Source organism: Ochotona curzoniae, unplaced genomic scaffold (assembly GCF_017591425.1).
Source record: "Ochotona curzoniae isolate NIBS_2020 unplaced genomic scaffold, NIBS_Ocur_1.0 contig_1274, whole genome shotgun sequence".
Lineage (NCBI taxonomy): Eukaryota > Metazoa > Chordata > Mammalia > Lagomorpha > Ochotonidae > Ochotona > Ochotona curzoniae.
The window spans coordinates 5,744,348-5,759,981 of NW_024465023.1; the positions used below are offsets into that span (position 1 = coordinate 5,744,348).

The 15,634-nt window shown below is 41.6% G+C and overlaps 1 protein-coding gene across 2 annotated transcripts in view; it reads left to right on the top strand.

Moving 5' to 3' along the window:
- The window catches only part of FAM120C (family with sequence similarity 120C), a 95,583-nt gene that overhangs the window by 59,721 nt on the left and 20,228 nt on the right, over positions 1-15,634 (top strand). For both annotated transcript variants that reach the window (XM_040998171.1, XM_040998180.1), the window contains exon 10: positions 11,122-11,371. In XM_040998171.1, the coding sequence (XP_040854105.1) occupies positions 11,122-11,371 (250 nt within the window). The remainder of the gene's footprint in view (positions 1-11,121; positions 11,372-15,634) is intronic.

The window sequence follows — 15,634 nt, forward strand, 5'->3', positions numbered from 1 at the left end:
CGGACGGAAGATCTTCCTCTCTGTCTCTCCTCTCTGTATATCCGCCTTTCCAATAAAATAATAATAATAATAATAATAAAAATAATAGAATAGCCAAACTAAAACACTTGATGACCGAAGGACTTGAGCTGTCCTCTGCTGCTGACCTAGGCCACAAACAGGCAGGGTGTTGGATCAAAAGTGTAAAAGCTGGCGCTCATATGGGATGCTGGCACCACCGTTGTAGGCTTAATTTACTACACCATAGCACTGGTGCACAAAATTGCTTTTTCTTTATTTTAAAAGGCAGAGAGAGAGAGAGACTGACATTGCTGGTCTGTCAACATGCTCACTTCCCAAAGGCCCACGGCAGCTAGCAGTATGCCACCTCATGCTGGAAGCCAAGAACTCAATTCAACTTTCTCCTGTGGGAGGCAGGAGCTCCTTGAGCCAGTGTCTTGAGCAGTATCCGAACCATTATGCTAAATGCCTTCGCCAAAATAGCCACTCTTGACTTTTCAAAAAATATTAAAAATATAGGTATTTGGGCCCGATGCAGTAGCCTAGTGGCAAAAGTTCTCGCCTTGCATGTGCCAGGATCCCATATGGATGCTGGTTCTAATCCCAGCTGCTCCACTTCTCATCCAGCTCCCTGCTTATGACCTGGGAAAGCAGTCAAGGATGCCCCAATGCCTTGGGACCCTGCACCCATGTGGGAGACCCAGAAGAACCCCCTGGCTCCTGGCTTCAGATTGGCTCAGCTCCAGTCATTGCAGCCACTTGGGGAGTAAACCAGCAGAAGGAAGATCTTTTTCTCTGTATCTCCTTCTCCCTCTATATCTGCCTTTTCAATAAAAATAATAAATAAATATTTTAAAAATAAGCATTTATTTATTTATCCGGAAGGCAGATGCTCTGATTCAGCCCCAAGCGCCGGGAGCAACCACCGGAACCTGGAGCCTGGAACCCCAGTCAGGACTTGCAAGCTGATGGCAGTAAGCAAAGTGCCCATATCTGTTGCCCTCCAGGCACATTAGTAGGAAGTTGGATCTGAAGCAGATGATCCAGAACTCATACCAGCACGCCACTATTGTGTGTTTTGGTGTCCCAAGCAGTGACTTGACCCACTGCACCACAAAGACACCTGTATGTATAATTTGGTACCTAAAAATCTAAAACATGTACTGAAAAGGATACACAAAAAGATACATTCAAAAACAAGTGTGTTTAAATCGAAGTGGAATTTAAAAAGTGTTCAAGTTATTCATAGGAAGGGATGAGCAAGAAAGCAGAGAAATAAAAAATTGAAGAATCTACAAGGACAGACTTAAGCCCTACCATATCAGTTCATTAAATGTGACTAGCATACACCAATTAAAATGCAGAGATTGGGAGCCTGTGCTGTGGGTGAAACTGCTCACCTGCAATGCTAGCATCCCATATGAGTGCAGATTCAAGTCCTCCATGTGACTAGAAGTTCAAGTTCCGGCTGCTCTGCTTCTGATCCGCCTCCCTAGCAAGGATAACAAAAGTGCTTAGGTGCCTGCCCTGCATATGAGTGCGTTGGATCAAGTTCCTGGCTTCCAGCATGCCCCCGGGCCAGCTGAAGGCATTGCAAGCTTACAGTGAGTGAACCAAGAGATGAGAGCTCTCAGTCCGGCCGCTACCCAGATCTACTGTCAGATCACTGTGGGACCCAGCTGGAAACCAGCAACAGGGCAGCAACAGGAAAATATAGCACTGCTTGGAAAAATATCAAAGCATATATCTATATCTATGTCTATAGCTATACACATCATAATCTGTGTAATTCCTGAGTCAAATATATATATAATATTTATAATATGTAATATAATATATAAATAATATATGTAATTACTGAGTCAAGTTATACATAATATATATAATTTTATAATATAATATGTGTACATATTATATCTAATTATATATCACATACACATATATATTATATATATATAATTTTCAAGTCAAAAGGGGACTCTCAAGAGAAAGAAATACATTGATGTAAGTGAAAGTAGAAATCTAGGTGATCCTTGATGTACAATAGGATTATGTACCATGAAGCCTATTATAAATTGCAAATATCCTAGTTGGAAATGCAGTTAGAACACCTACTGAACGTCACAGCTTGGCAGCACTCTACACTGCAGACTCTTGGTTGTTTATCCTTGTGATCACACGAGTGGGAGCTGTGACACACGCTGCCCTGGAGGAGAAGATGGTATCCTACTTCACAGGAGTAGCCTAGGGCCAGAGCAACATTCAGAACTGAAAAACAACTTCTACAGAGGGAACATGTGAGCGCCATGGAGTCTGAGAACCATCCACGTTGAGCCATCATAAATCCAGGACCACCGGCACAACCTCCTAAGATTTGTGTGATGGAACGGAAGTGCTGCTGAGGAACAGCTGTGCTATACAGCTGCTGATTCCAGAGCATGCGGGGAGTAGTAGAGGAGCAAAGACTGGCTTTGTGGTTCATGGGAAAGATGTCAAATTTTAGATCGAAAGTGAGTGTGCTCTTACAAAAATTAGTGCCAGTCTAGCGTGTGGCTATGCACTTGGCCTCAGAGGAGTTGGTGGCTGCTTGGTGACGCTCCAAGAACACTTGGGATATGATGATGCTGGAGAACGTGAGAAACGTCATCTCAGCGGGTGCTGTAGTTCCCAAAGGGTGGCAGTGTGTGAGGCAGAGCAGGGACGGAAGCTGTGGAAGGTGAAGGGCAAGAAAACCGGCCGGGGAGCTATCTCGAGTTGATGCAGGAGAGAAATTGGATGGATGTAGGAACGTGGCAAGGCCCTTGCTGACGCATCCATGCCCCTGATGCGTCAGAGAATCCATTCAGGTGAGAAACCCCATAAATTTATTGGATGTGACAAAGAGTTCAGCCAGAAATGACAGCTCTTGAAACAACTCATTCAGTGAGCGACACAATAAACGGAATACACTGAAGACGCTTTCCCGGAAAAACATCTCATTCTCTAACAGCAGAACCACAAAAATAGAAAGTGACAAGGCTTTTCAGTAGCACAGAGTCCATCGTGAAAATAACCCTAGCAGTTTAATTTATATGGAAAAACTTGTCATGAATTTCATGTTCTGTCCTACTGATTTCATGGGTAAACGTTTGAGTTATAGACAACTTTATACACTATTGCAAGTTGTGAAACATTGACTAACATGGCAACAGATTGACTGCACTTACATGTAATAGTGTGCAGTGCCCCTGATGAATAATCTTTACACCCAGGATGGAATTGTAGCACAACAGGTTAAACCATTACTTGTAATTGCTGGCATCCCATATTGGAATGCTGTTGGAGTCCAGGCTGCCCCATTTCCAATGATGCATCTGAGAAAGTAGCACAAGATGGCCCAGGTACTCGGCTTGTTGGGCTTCTGCCACCTGCAGGGAGACCAAAGTGGAGTTGCTCACTCTTGGCTTTATCCTGGCACAGCTCTGGCTCTTGAGGGCTTCTGAGAAGTGAAACAGTGATTGAAAGATAGCCCCCTCTTCCTCTTTCTCCCTCTTTCTTTCCTTCTCTCCACTTTTCTCCCTCTCTTTCTGTCACTCTACCTTTTGCATAATTGTTCAAAAAACCTTTACATAAATTATAGAAATGTCAGTGCTGCTTTTAAAACTTATATGACCACAGATTTGAAATATATTCTGGGTATACAAAATTATATAATGATAATAACAACACAGTGTTATGTATGTAGTATCATTGAACTGTACAGTTATTTTTAAAGATTTATTTATTTATTTATTTATTTGAAATAGCTTCAAAGCAGAGTAAGAGAAAAACAGAAAGGAGCGGGGCCGGGGACAGAGAGACAGAGAGAGAGAAGAGAGAGACAGACCTAAAACCTGCTGATTAACTCTCCAGATATTCACCAGGGCTGGACCAGGCAGGAGCCAGGGTCTCCCACATGGGTGCAAGGGCCCAAGGCCTTGGACCATCCTGCACTGCTTTGTCAGACCATCATCAGGGAGCTGGTTGGGAAGTGAGGCAACTGGAACAGGAACCAGAGCCCATATGGGATGCTAACTTCACAGGTGGTGGCTTTACCAGCTATCATAATGCATCCCCCTTGAGCTGTATAGTTAAGATGGTTGATATAGTAAATGCTATATATTTTACCATATAAAAAGTAATGAAATCTCCCCAAAGTAAATCCTTTCTGAGAGTTAAATTCATAGTATTAAACACTCACATACAGGGCTGTCATTGTGGCATAGTGGGTAAAGCCACCATCTGCATCATCAGCATCCCATATCAGCACTGGTTCCAGTTTCAGCTGTTCCATTCTCAGCCCAGCTTTCTGCTAATGTGCCTGTGGCAGTATCGGAAGATGGTCCAAGTGCTGGGGCCCCTGCACCCATGTGGGAGATCAGGATGGAGTTCCTGGTTCCTGCCTTTGGCCTGGCCCAGCTCTTCCTAGCTGTTGTAGCTGTTTGTGGGATAAAGCAAAAGGCAGAAGATCTATGTCTCTCTCTCTCCGCCCCCCCCCCCCCCGCCGCCGCCTCGCCTCCTCTCTTACTCTGTCTTTCCAGGAAATCAATAAATCTTTTCTTTTTTAAAAAAAAAGAAATCCAATCACTAATGTAAACCTTCACTTGAAGAAATAAAAAGAGGGAGAGAAAACTAAACCCAAAGGGAGAAAATAATAAAAGCAGAAGACACTGGGAGAAATCGATGAAACAAAACTTTTTTCTTTGAACAGATCAATAAAATTGACAAACTTCTGGTAATATAGCAAAGAAGGAAATGAGAAAAGACACAAATTACTAATACCAGAATCGAACAAGGGATATCAGCAGAGACCCTGGAGCCATCTGAAGAGTTAGATTGTGGCAATACTGCTCTTTGTGTGTATAGTTGACAACTCAGATGCAGTGGAGCAGTTTCTCAAAATAAACTGCTCTAAGTCACCCAGTGAGAACTAGTTATCGTGGATATTCCTCTACATACTAATAAACTTTTATTGAAAATATCCCAAGATTGGAATATGGCTTAGTGGGTTTTACTGGTAAATTTTATGAAATGTTTAACAAAGAATTGATATCAATTCTACGAGTCTTTTCCAGAGGATAGAAGAGAGAACACTTCCAAAGAATGTTAAGAAGCCAGTACTATTCTAACATTAAACCCTAGCATCAGACATTTGGCTTGTGGTTATGACACTGCTTGGGATATCCACAGTGCTGCTTGGAGTGTCTGGGTTAGAGGCCAGCCCCAGTTCCAGCTTCCTGCTGATAGACAGCCTGGGAGGCAGGAGATGATAGGTCAAGTACTTGTGTTTCTGCCACACGCACGGGAAACCCAGGTGGAGTTCCTGCTCCTGGCTGTGACCTGGCCCAGCCCTGTCAGGTGCAGCATGTGAGGATGAACCAGCACATGGCGAGAATCAGTCTAGCAGTTTCTCTCTTCTCTGTTCTGTTCAAACACAGGAAGTAAACAAAAAAAAATTTTCTTTACAAACACTGGGCAGTAATACACTTCATGCCAATATATTTTATGGACTGGATGTTTGTGTTCCCTACACATGTTTTTATGGAATTGCCCACTCCCTATGTAATGGTTCTAAGATTAGTCTTTGCTAGCTAATTGGGTTATGGGGTTCAAGGTTTCCTGATAGCATTAGTGTTTTTAGAGAATGGGCCTGTCACTACATGGGTCATGCAGAAGCATCATTTTCAAAAAAAAGTTGTTTGGTTTTTTTTTTCCATCACTTTCGCGACACATTGGTCATTCCGTAGCATGTTGTTTGACTTCATGTTGGTGTAAATTTTCTGTTTTTCTCCCTGTTGTGGATTGTGTTTTCTGGCTCTGTATTTAAAGGGATGTATAATAGAAGTATAGCAGAGACTGACATGTCCAGATGTGGAGACATAGTGAAGTATGCCTCTCTGCATCCAGACCAAAGGTGGACTCCCAGTGAAACTGTTTGAAAATATCCTGACAGTAGGATGCTGGACTCTCTGACATTGTCCATCCTACGTTGTTGGGAAACACTTCAATAACAGCATGATGGACTTATGACTGGTCATGAAGGACTACCTATTTTGATACTAGAGGGAAAATCAGTAGGCGGAAGGGGACTTGGGGAGGGGGGTAGGAAATTCCAGAGCCTACGGAACAATATCATAAGAGGATAATAATAATAACGATGATGATGATGATAAAAGACAGTGGGCCCAAGAAGGCTGTCCCTGTGTTCCACCACCTGCAAGCCAGGCAGCAGACTCTTCCCAGATGCATCTGCCAGCATCTTGAGGTTGGACTTCTCAGCCTCTAAAAGCTATGAGAAGTGGACATCTGTTAACAGCCACCCAGTCTATGGCACTTTGTTATCGCAGTCAAAATTGACGAAGACAGTATCAATGCAAAATTCTTAAACATTTTTATTGGGGAATAGAATTCAGCATTATATAAGAAGAGTAATGTATCGTGGCCAGAGGAGGGCCATGGTTGCAAGGCTGGTTCAATGTTCACACAGTCACAATCAGTGTGGATTATCATATAAAATTGAAGAAAAATCACATAGTTTTATCAATAGGTTCAGAAAAAGCATTTGACAAAATCTGATATTCACTTATAATAAAAAATTCTCTGGAAACTACAAATGGAAGGAATATGCTCAATGATATTTATGAAAAAATCTTACAGTTAATATATCTAATGGCAACAGAGTAAATGTTTCTTTTTTCTTTATATCAGGAACAAAACCAGGATGTTTTCTCTTTCCACTGTTCTTCAATAGAGTTCTGAGTTTTAGCTGCAGCAATAAAGTAAGAAAAGGGAATAAAATGCATACACATTACAATGAAAGAAAAAAATTGCAAATTATATATAATATATTTAGAAAATGATAAGGAATCTGCAGTGAAACTTCTGGGACTAATAAGATAGTTTATTGATGCTACAGGATTCAAAATAAACATTTCAAATTTTATTATGTTTATATTACCACTAAATATGTGGAACTGAAATTTAAAAAATACCATAGTGCTTACAGTTCCTCCAAAGAAAATTATTTAGTTATTTAACAAAAGATACTCAAAGTCTGCATCAATCAAGTTACAAAATGATGAAAAAATCCACAGAGGTCTAAATAAATAGAAACACAAATATTCACAGATTAGAAGAATCAACATAGATATAAATTCTCCCCAAATTAATACACAGGTTTGAAACAATTCCTATCAAATTTTCAGCACAATTCTTTATATAGACCAGATCATACTAATAATTATATAGAAAGACAAAGGATTGAGATGGTGGTTCAATGGTTAAATCCACACTTAACAAGTTCCAGGATCCCATATGAGCTCCAGTTCATGTCCAGGCAGCTCCACTTCCCATCCAGCTCCCTGCCTGTGGCCTGGGAAAGCAGTCGAGGATGGTCCAAAGCCTTGGGACCCTGCACCCGTGTGGGAGACCTGGAAGAGGCTCTTGACTCTTAGCTTTGGATTGGCTGAGCCACAGCTCTTGCAGCCATTTAGGGAGTAAAACAGCAGATGGAAGATGTTTGTCTCTCCTTCTCTGAATAAAGCTAATATGCCTTTCCAATAAAAATAAATAAATCATTTTAAAAAGAAAGACAAAGAATTTAAAGTAGCTAAAATGATATTGATAAGGAAGAGTAAGTTGAACTTGCTTTCTTACATGACTTACATAGTTAAATAAAATTATTCTGTATTGGCAGAGACATCAACACAAAGTTCTGTTTTCATCCTGTTTATTATTTGAAAGGCAGAGTGATAGAGAGCCAGAGAAAGAGGGGAAGCAAGAGGGAGAGAGTGGAAGCCTCCAGCCACCGATCCACTCTCCAAATGCTTGCAACATCAAGGACTAGGTCAGGCTAAAGCCAGGGACCAGGAACTCCATCTAGGTTTTCCACATGAATGAAATTTAAGCACTTAGGTCATCCTTTGCTGCTTTCCAGGTTTGTTAGCAGGAATTGGAATAGCAGAGGTTGTTGTGGTGGTGCAGCACTTTAATACAATGCTTTAATGGCAGCATCCCATATTATAGTGCTGCTATTTTTTTTTAAGATTTCTTTATTTTTATTGGGAAGTCATATTTACAAAGAGAAGGAGACACAAAGACAAAGATCTTCCATCCACTGGTTCACTCCCCAAGTGGCCACAGTGGCCAGACTGAGCCAATCTAATCCCACGAGCTTCTTCTGGGTCTCCGAAGTGGGTGCAGGGTCCTAAGGATTTGGATCATCCTCGACTGTTCTCCCAGGCCACAGGCAGGGTGCTGAGGGGGAAATGGAGCAGCCAGGATATGAACTGGTGCTCATATGGGATCCTGGAGCATGCATGAGGACTTCAGCCACTAGGCTGCCACGCCAGGCCTGATACAGTGCTGTTTTAATCAGACGCTCTGCTTCTGATCCAGTTCCACACTAATGTGCCTAGGACAGCAGCAGAGGCTCCAGGCTTTGGCCTGACTCAACTGGATGTTGCAGGTATCTGGGAAGTGAATCCGGAGGTGGAAGATCTCTGCGCTTCTCAACATCTGTATCAGTCTGTGAGAGAAGTAAATAAATCTTAAAAACAAAAACAAGAGTAGCCCAGTCTCCAACCAGCACTCCAATACAGGAGTCTGACACTACAAGTGGTGTCTTTTTCTTTTTTCCCCATGTATTTGTTTTCAGGTAGTGTCTTTTTTTTTTTTAATTGTTATTAACATTGTATTATGTGATACAGTTTTATAGGCACTGGGGATTCCCCCCACCCCTCCCATGCCACAACACCAGCCGTAATACATACTGATTTTTGAAAAGCTGTAATAGCAGTTCTTTAAAAGAAGGAGGAATTTTTAAATGATAGTCAATCAAGTGGATATCCATAGGCAAACAAGTATACATCCAGACTAAAATCGAAAATATTTAAACTCTGAAAAACTTTAAAAAATAACATAATTTAGAAAATTGCCAAAAAAGACATCCATGGATTTTGTTTTTACTGGAAAAGATACATATCTTAAGATCTTGTGACCCTGCACATGCAAGGGAGGACCAGAAGAAGCTCCTGGCTCCTGGCTTTGGATCAGCTCAGCTGTGGCTATTGTGGTCATTTGTGGAATGAAGCAATGCATAGAAGACCTTTCTGTCTCTCCTTTTCTCTGTAAATCTGCCTTTGCAATAAGAATAAGTAAATCTTCAAAGTGGCTATGCTGAATGACACGATAATATCTGCATGTCCGAGCATACAGAAAATTGAATCATTTACAAATTCCTGGTAGGAATGTAAGAATGAGATTACCACTTGCAAAAATTAGTCCTTTTCAATACTAAAAATCAACTTACCATACAGGCCAGCCTAGACATGGTTGGACATTTATTCCAGAGAATTGAAGATTTATTTTTGTGCAGGGGCTTGTTCACAAAGCACCTTTGTTAATAGCCCAGCCTGGATACATCACAGATATTCTTCAGTCAGTGGATCATGAAACTCCGTTACATTCCTATCATGAAAACTAGTCAGGGAAAAGGGGAATGAACCATTGATTAAACCATGTGAATGACCCTCAAGGGTATTATGCTGAGTGAATTTCATGGCCATCTGAAAAGGTCACATATTGCACAGTCCTGGTTATGTAACAACCTCGACATGGCGAACTGGTGGAAATGGAGATGGAGATGATTACTGGTGTGAGTTAGAGGATACTAGAAGGCACTGGGTGTGACAGTGCAATAGTTCTGTAGCCCAATTACAGTGGAGGTTACATGAGTCTGTACAATCTGGAGCCTTGCATACATGTTGTCCCAGTGTCCATTTCCTGGCTTCAATGTTATAATCATTCCAAATCTAACCCTTGGGAAGAGTAGGTGACAGGCATCTAAGACCTCAATCCACCATTATTATTTTTTTTTTTTGCAACTCCCTGTGAATCTATAATTGTTTCAAACCAAGACTTTCTTTTTTCTGAACGAATGCTCTAGAGCAATGGATGTGAGGTGGGCACCAGACAGGGTGAAAGTAGGAACCTTCCAGCTGGAGACTTCAGAAAGTGAAAGAACCATGACAGTGTTTGTTGTGATGGAATTAAGGGGACAGAGAGAAGGCTGCTAAGAGGGCAGTCAGTAGGACCGTGACAATAGGCAGGTGTGTAGGAAGTGAGAGAAGCAAGAGGCCAGGCTGACCCCTGGGGCTCCATCTTTGGAAGCTCGGATGTACTACAAGTAGGAAGAAAATGTTAGTTTTGAGAATTTTGTGAGATTCCTTAAGCTCTTTATGCTTCTTTCTTTGCCCAGCCTGATAGATACTCTTAGGAAATTAGTTTATTTTTCTCTGAAATGAGTTTCTTTTAAAATTTTGTTTATAGGGCCCGGCGCGGTGGCGCAAGTGGTTAAGTCCTCGCCTTGCACGCCCGGGATCCCATATGGGCGCCGGTTCTAATCCCGGCAGCCCCGCTTCCCTTCCAGCTCCCTGCCTGTGGCCTGGGAAAGCAGTCGAGGACGGCCCAAAGCTTTGGGAACCTGCACCCGTGTGGGAGACCCAGAAGAGGCTCCTGGCTTCGGATCGGCATAGTATCGGCCCGTTGCGGCTCACTTGGGGAGTGAATCATCGGACGGAAGATCTTCCTCTCTGTCTCTCCTCTCTGTATATCTGCCTTTCCAATAAAAAATAATAAAAATAAATCTTTATAAAAAAAAAAAAAACAAAATAAAATTTTGTTTATATAATTCAATGGAAGAGAAAGAGAGAACATGTTCTCCCGTTGGATGACCACTCTGCTAATGAAGAACAGTGGACATCGGGCCCTCATTTCTTCATCCACAAAAGGAACACTGTGTTTTGTGATAACGTCATAATAGTTCTGAGATTCCCTGAGGATTAGATGAGATGTAAACTGCTTAGCATGTGTCAAACAGGTAATGCTTCCTATTCTTGGTGTTACTATTGCTAACAGTAAAAATGATAGTCATATTATATATGAGTGTTGAAATGTCACATGTGTAAGTATTGTTAACAAAGCATTTTCCAAAAGATATGGTTGATAAAAAATTACGACATGTTGAAATGTGATCAGTTTCAGAAATACTGAGAGAATGGCCTCTGGCCATTTTTTTTTTTCTGCTCAATTTCTGTTTTCCAGTTCCTTCGGTGATCCTTAAGGAGTGGTCTGCCTACAAAGGCAAGTCACCTCAAACCCCTGAGCTTGTGTCTGCGCTGACATTCCGGGAATGGACTTGCCCAAACCTCAAGAAACTCTGGCTCGGCAAAGCCGTCGAAGACAAGAACCGAAGAATGAGGGCCTTCCTGGCCTGCATGAAGTCAGACACACCCAGCATGCTTAACCCAGCCAACGTTCCCACCCATCTGCTGCTCATGTGCTGTGTACTTAGGTAAGCCACATGACTGGGAGGCGGCTGGTTCCTTTCACATGTGCTTTTCTGGTATTTTCTTTATACAATCTTTTTTTAAAAAAAAAAACAAAAAAAAACCGTGTTTCAAGTCAGGGAGAGTGCTTTTGTTTGTTAGCTCGAAGGAAGCACTGAGGGTACTTTCAGCTTATGATCTGTCAGTGTATGATCTGTTTTGTGTTCAGTTTTCTTTCCTTTTTGTTCACTTCAGCTCTCATGCCTCATCCGGTTCCCTTCTCCTGCGTGTCCAGTCAGCCCTTCCTGGGTGTCTGGGGTATGTGTCCTTCCAACCCTTCTTCCATGTGTGTATTTAAGCCATCTTTGTGTCTATGCACACAACAAAAGTTTGTTCATCTGGTAATTCTGTTCCCTTTTATCCAGGAAAGGTATAGTGCTTTACTTTTCTTCTTCTTCTTCTTCATTTTTTTACTTTTCTTTAATTATTATCATTTTATGATACAATTCCATAGGCCCTGGGATTTCCCTTATCCCCTCCCCAAGTCTCCTCCCCCCTCCTCCTCCCACTGAGTTCCTCTGTATTATTACCATAGTGTAGTTCTTCATACTCAGTCATATGTCCATCATTGCGGGCATGGACAATGGCAGAGAGTCCAGCATCCTATTGTCAAGATATAGTTAACAGTTTCATTGGGAATCCATCTTTGATCTGAAAGTAGAGATATATACTGCCTTGTATCCTCACATCTGGATAGGATAGTCTCCATTTCACAGTTACTATACATCCCCTTAAATGAAAAATCAACAACAGGAAGAAAAATAGAAATTTACAATGCCATGAAGGTAGCATGTTACTGGATAGGATAGTCTCCATTACATTGTCACTATTTAGGAAGTGAACCAGCAGATGGGAGACCTCTTTCTGCTCCCCTTTCTGCCTTTTACATTTAAAACATTTTTTTAAATGAGGATTTTATGAATTATATGACAAAGTCAATGAGAATTTATTTGTGGTCAGCTGCACAGAAGCAAGGGTGGGATAAGTGGGAAGACCAGCAACCGTGTACAAGTAAAATTTGGATTTGTCATAATATCACAGAAGTATTTTATTTTTATTCAACTTTTATTATAATGTCACAGTAGCAGAAAAATTGGAAGAATATCATAATCAACATACATAACCCTCACCTAAATTCTGAGAAGTGTTCAATAAGTCCATGGAGTGCATATTATGAGAAAAAGTATGCTTGAATTTTAAAACTCTTGGGTTAATTCCATTCTCCATAAACTTTTTAAAAAACCTCATGCACTTTCATTATACTTGCTTTATAACAATACTCACATCACATGTATATGTATGTCTAAGCATCCATCTTTTGAAATAAATTACAATTATTGCTATACATTTCAAAATAAATGTGGCTGTCAGCAGACATCTCCACTCACCAAGAAGTTTCTGATTTTGTCAAATCCATCCATTTCTACCTTATGATACATGCTTTGGAGTCTCATTTAATAAATTCTCTCTTACCCCTGGGTTTTAAAGATGTATTTCCACATTTTAAAAGATTTATTTATTTGGGACTGGCACACTGGCTCACCTGGCTAGTCCTCCACCTCCAAGTGTCAGCATCCCCTGTGGTCATCTGTGTCTTGACTGCTCTGCTGCCCATCTCGCTCCCTGTTTATGGCTGGGGAGAACAACAGAGGATGGCCCCCATGTCAGAGATCTGCAAGAAGCTCCTGGTTCCTGACTTCAGACAGAGCCAGCTCTGGCAGTTGTGGCCATTTGGTGAACCAGTGAATAGAAGATCTCGCTGTCTTCTCCCTCTCTCACTGTAACTCTGGATTCCAAATAAATATTTTTAAAATATAGAAAACTATCTTCACAACCCAGGGGGCAGGGGAGAATGTATTAAATGTTAGCAGTAATAAGTGATGGCGTACTGCCTAGAGGCAGGGAATAAAAGCTAGGATGATGCTCTTGCTTGAAGACCCCAAAAGAAAAAGTGGCATCTAGGGTCATTGAACGTAGGGTGAAGCGATGGTTTATAAATCGTTAACCTAGGGTTAAAAAAACTCATAATGCAGAAGTGCTGCAATATTACCCATGCTGTTGTCCCTGGTCATGCACTCAGTCCCTTGTGCATAATGACTCTAATCTTCATAATGCCACTGAAAAGCTGGAAGTATTGATCTCCATTTTGGCATGAGGAAATAGACTTGGAGAGCCATAACTCCTGAGGCTTACCTAGCTAGTGAGCGAGTTTACTCAAGTCTTTCCAACTTGTGATCCCTACATTTTGTTTTGTTTTAGAATTTATTTCATCTTATTGTATTTGAAAGACACAGTTACAGAGAGAGAAGGAAAGACATAGTGAGATCTTGCATCCAGAGGGTCACTCCTCAGATGGCCACAGTGGCCAGAATTTGGGCTAATCTAAAGCCAGGAACCAGAAGCTTTCCCAGGCCATTAGCAGGCAGCTGGATTGGTTGTGGACTTGAACCAGCTATAATATGGGATACCAGTGTCACAGGCAGAGACTTAATTTTCTATGCCACAGCCTAGCATCAATCCCCAAGATTTTTAAGAATATAAAATGTCAGGGAAATTCAGTTACACAATTAGCATAACATATGGTTGGAAATTGAGAATTCAGTTTTAGGCAAAGAATGTGGGCACTGGATAGGAATGCTAAAATACAGCCTGGTTAAGTACTGAGAGTTAAAACTTAGTTACCTTTTCTAACTAAAGGTAAAAAAGTGCCTCCTATAAAAATAAAGCCGTACTTGAGGATTTATGACTACAACTTAGGTTGGTAAAGCTTCTGAACAATTAATTGGGCTATAGGAATGGCATCTTCTAGCAATGACTGATACAGTTTTGAAGAAGGCAGAAATAATCACTGAGGAGTGAGAGATACAGACCAAATTTTTAGGTTTCAGAGATATAACCTTGTTGAATGTGGAAAGGCATGAAGCAAATCTCTTAACCATTTCTAGCCAAAGTTCATTCAGAAACCCTTCCCAGCAATAGAGCATGATGTTATGCAGGGATTCTGGGTAAACTTCAGGAGTTTCTCCTGGGAAACAAGCAGTGGTTTGGGGCCTCTGTTGTGGCACAGCACAGTGACCTACCACCTGTGGCACAGGTATCCCGTAGGAGCACTGGTACCTGTCCCAGCTGTTTCACTTCTGATCTAGCTCGCTATTAATAGCCTGCCAAAGACAGCAGAAGATAGCCTAAATGCTTGAGTCCACCTACATGGGAGACCTGGGTGGAGTTCCAGGCTCCAGCCCTCAGCCTGGCCCAGCCCTGGCCATTGGGACCATTTGGGTGGTGAAGCAGTAGATGAAAGATCTATCCCCCTCTCAAATATATAAATTAATTCATCTTTAAAAAAAAAACAGTGATTTGACTTGTACAGCTAATAGGGCTTTTGGGATAACTGTGTGTCATGCTGGCTGATTGAGAGCAGAGATTTATGCATAAATTAATTTAAGTGACTTGACAATAGTCCTAAAGCTCATGAAGAAAAACAAGTAGGCAAGAATAGCTTTGGGGGAAAAGTTAAATTATTTATTCAAGCAAAGAGAGGGAGAGGGGGAGGGAGTGAGAGACACGGAGCTCATCTGCTGGTTTATTCCTCAAATGATCACAATGGCTGGGGCCAGGCCAGGCCGCGGGAAGGAACCAGGAGCTTCACCTGTCTCCCGCATGAGTGGTAAAGGTCTAAGCCCTTGACCCATCATCTGTTACTTCCCAGCGTGAGCATTAGCAAGAAGCTGGACTGGCAACGCAGGTGCCAAGACACAAATCATTGCTGATGCTGGATTCAGGTGACATAAGCAATGCCTGCCCCGCTCGTACATTTCTGTTGGTTAGGGGAAATATTTTACTACATGCATGCAATGTCGCTGATCAAACCTGACTAGTGACTTTCTGTTTCCTTAACTCCTTTTTGTGTTTACAGCCTGTCAGCCCCTCTCTTCTGCTTCTCTGTATGATGTAAGATACATTATGGTGAACTTGAGCTCCCCCATCCCTGTACTGTGAAACATTAGAATCAGTAACTTCTGTCTGTGTTTTGATCCCTGTTGTTCAACCTCCCTCCATTCCTCCCTCCTACCGCCACCCCTCCAAGCTTCCCAGCCCCTACTAATCACTTTTATAATGTTCCTGTTTGTCTAACTAATCCTTTTTTCTATTTTTTCACTTGAACATATGAGAAAAAACATTATTGTCTTTTTGTGTCTGGCTTATTTTACCTAATATGCTATTCTGCA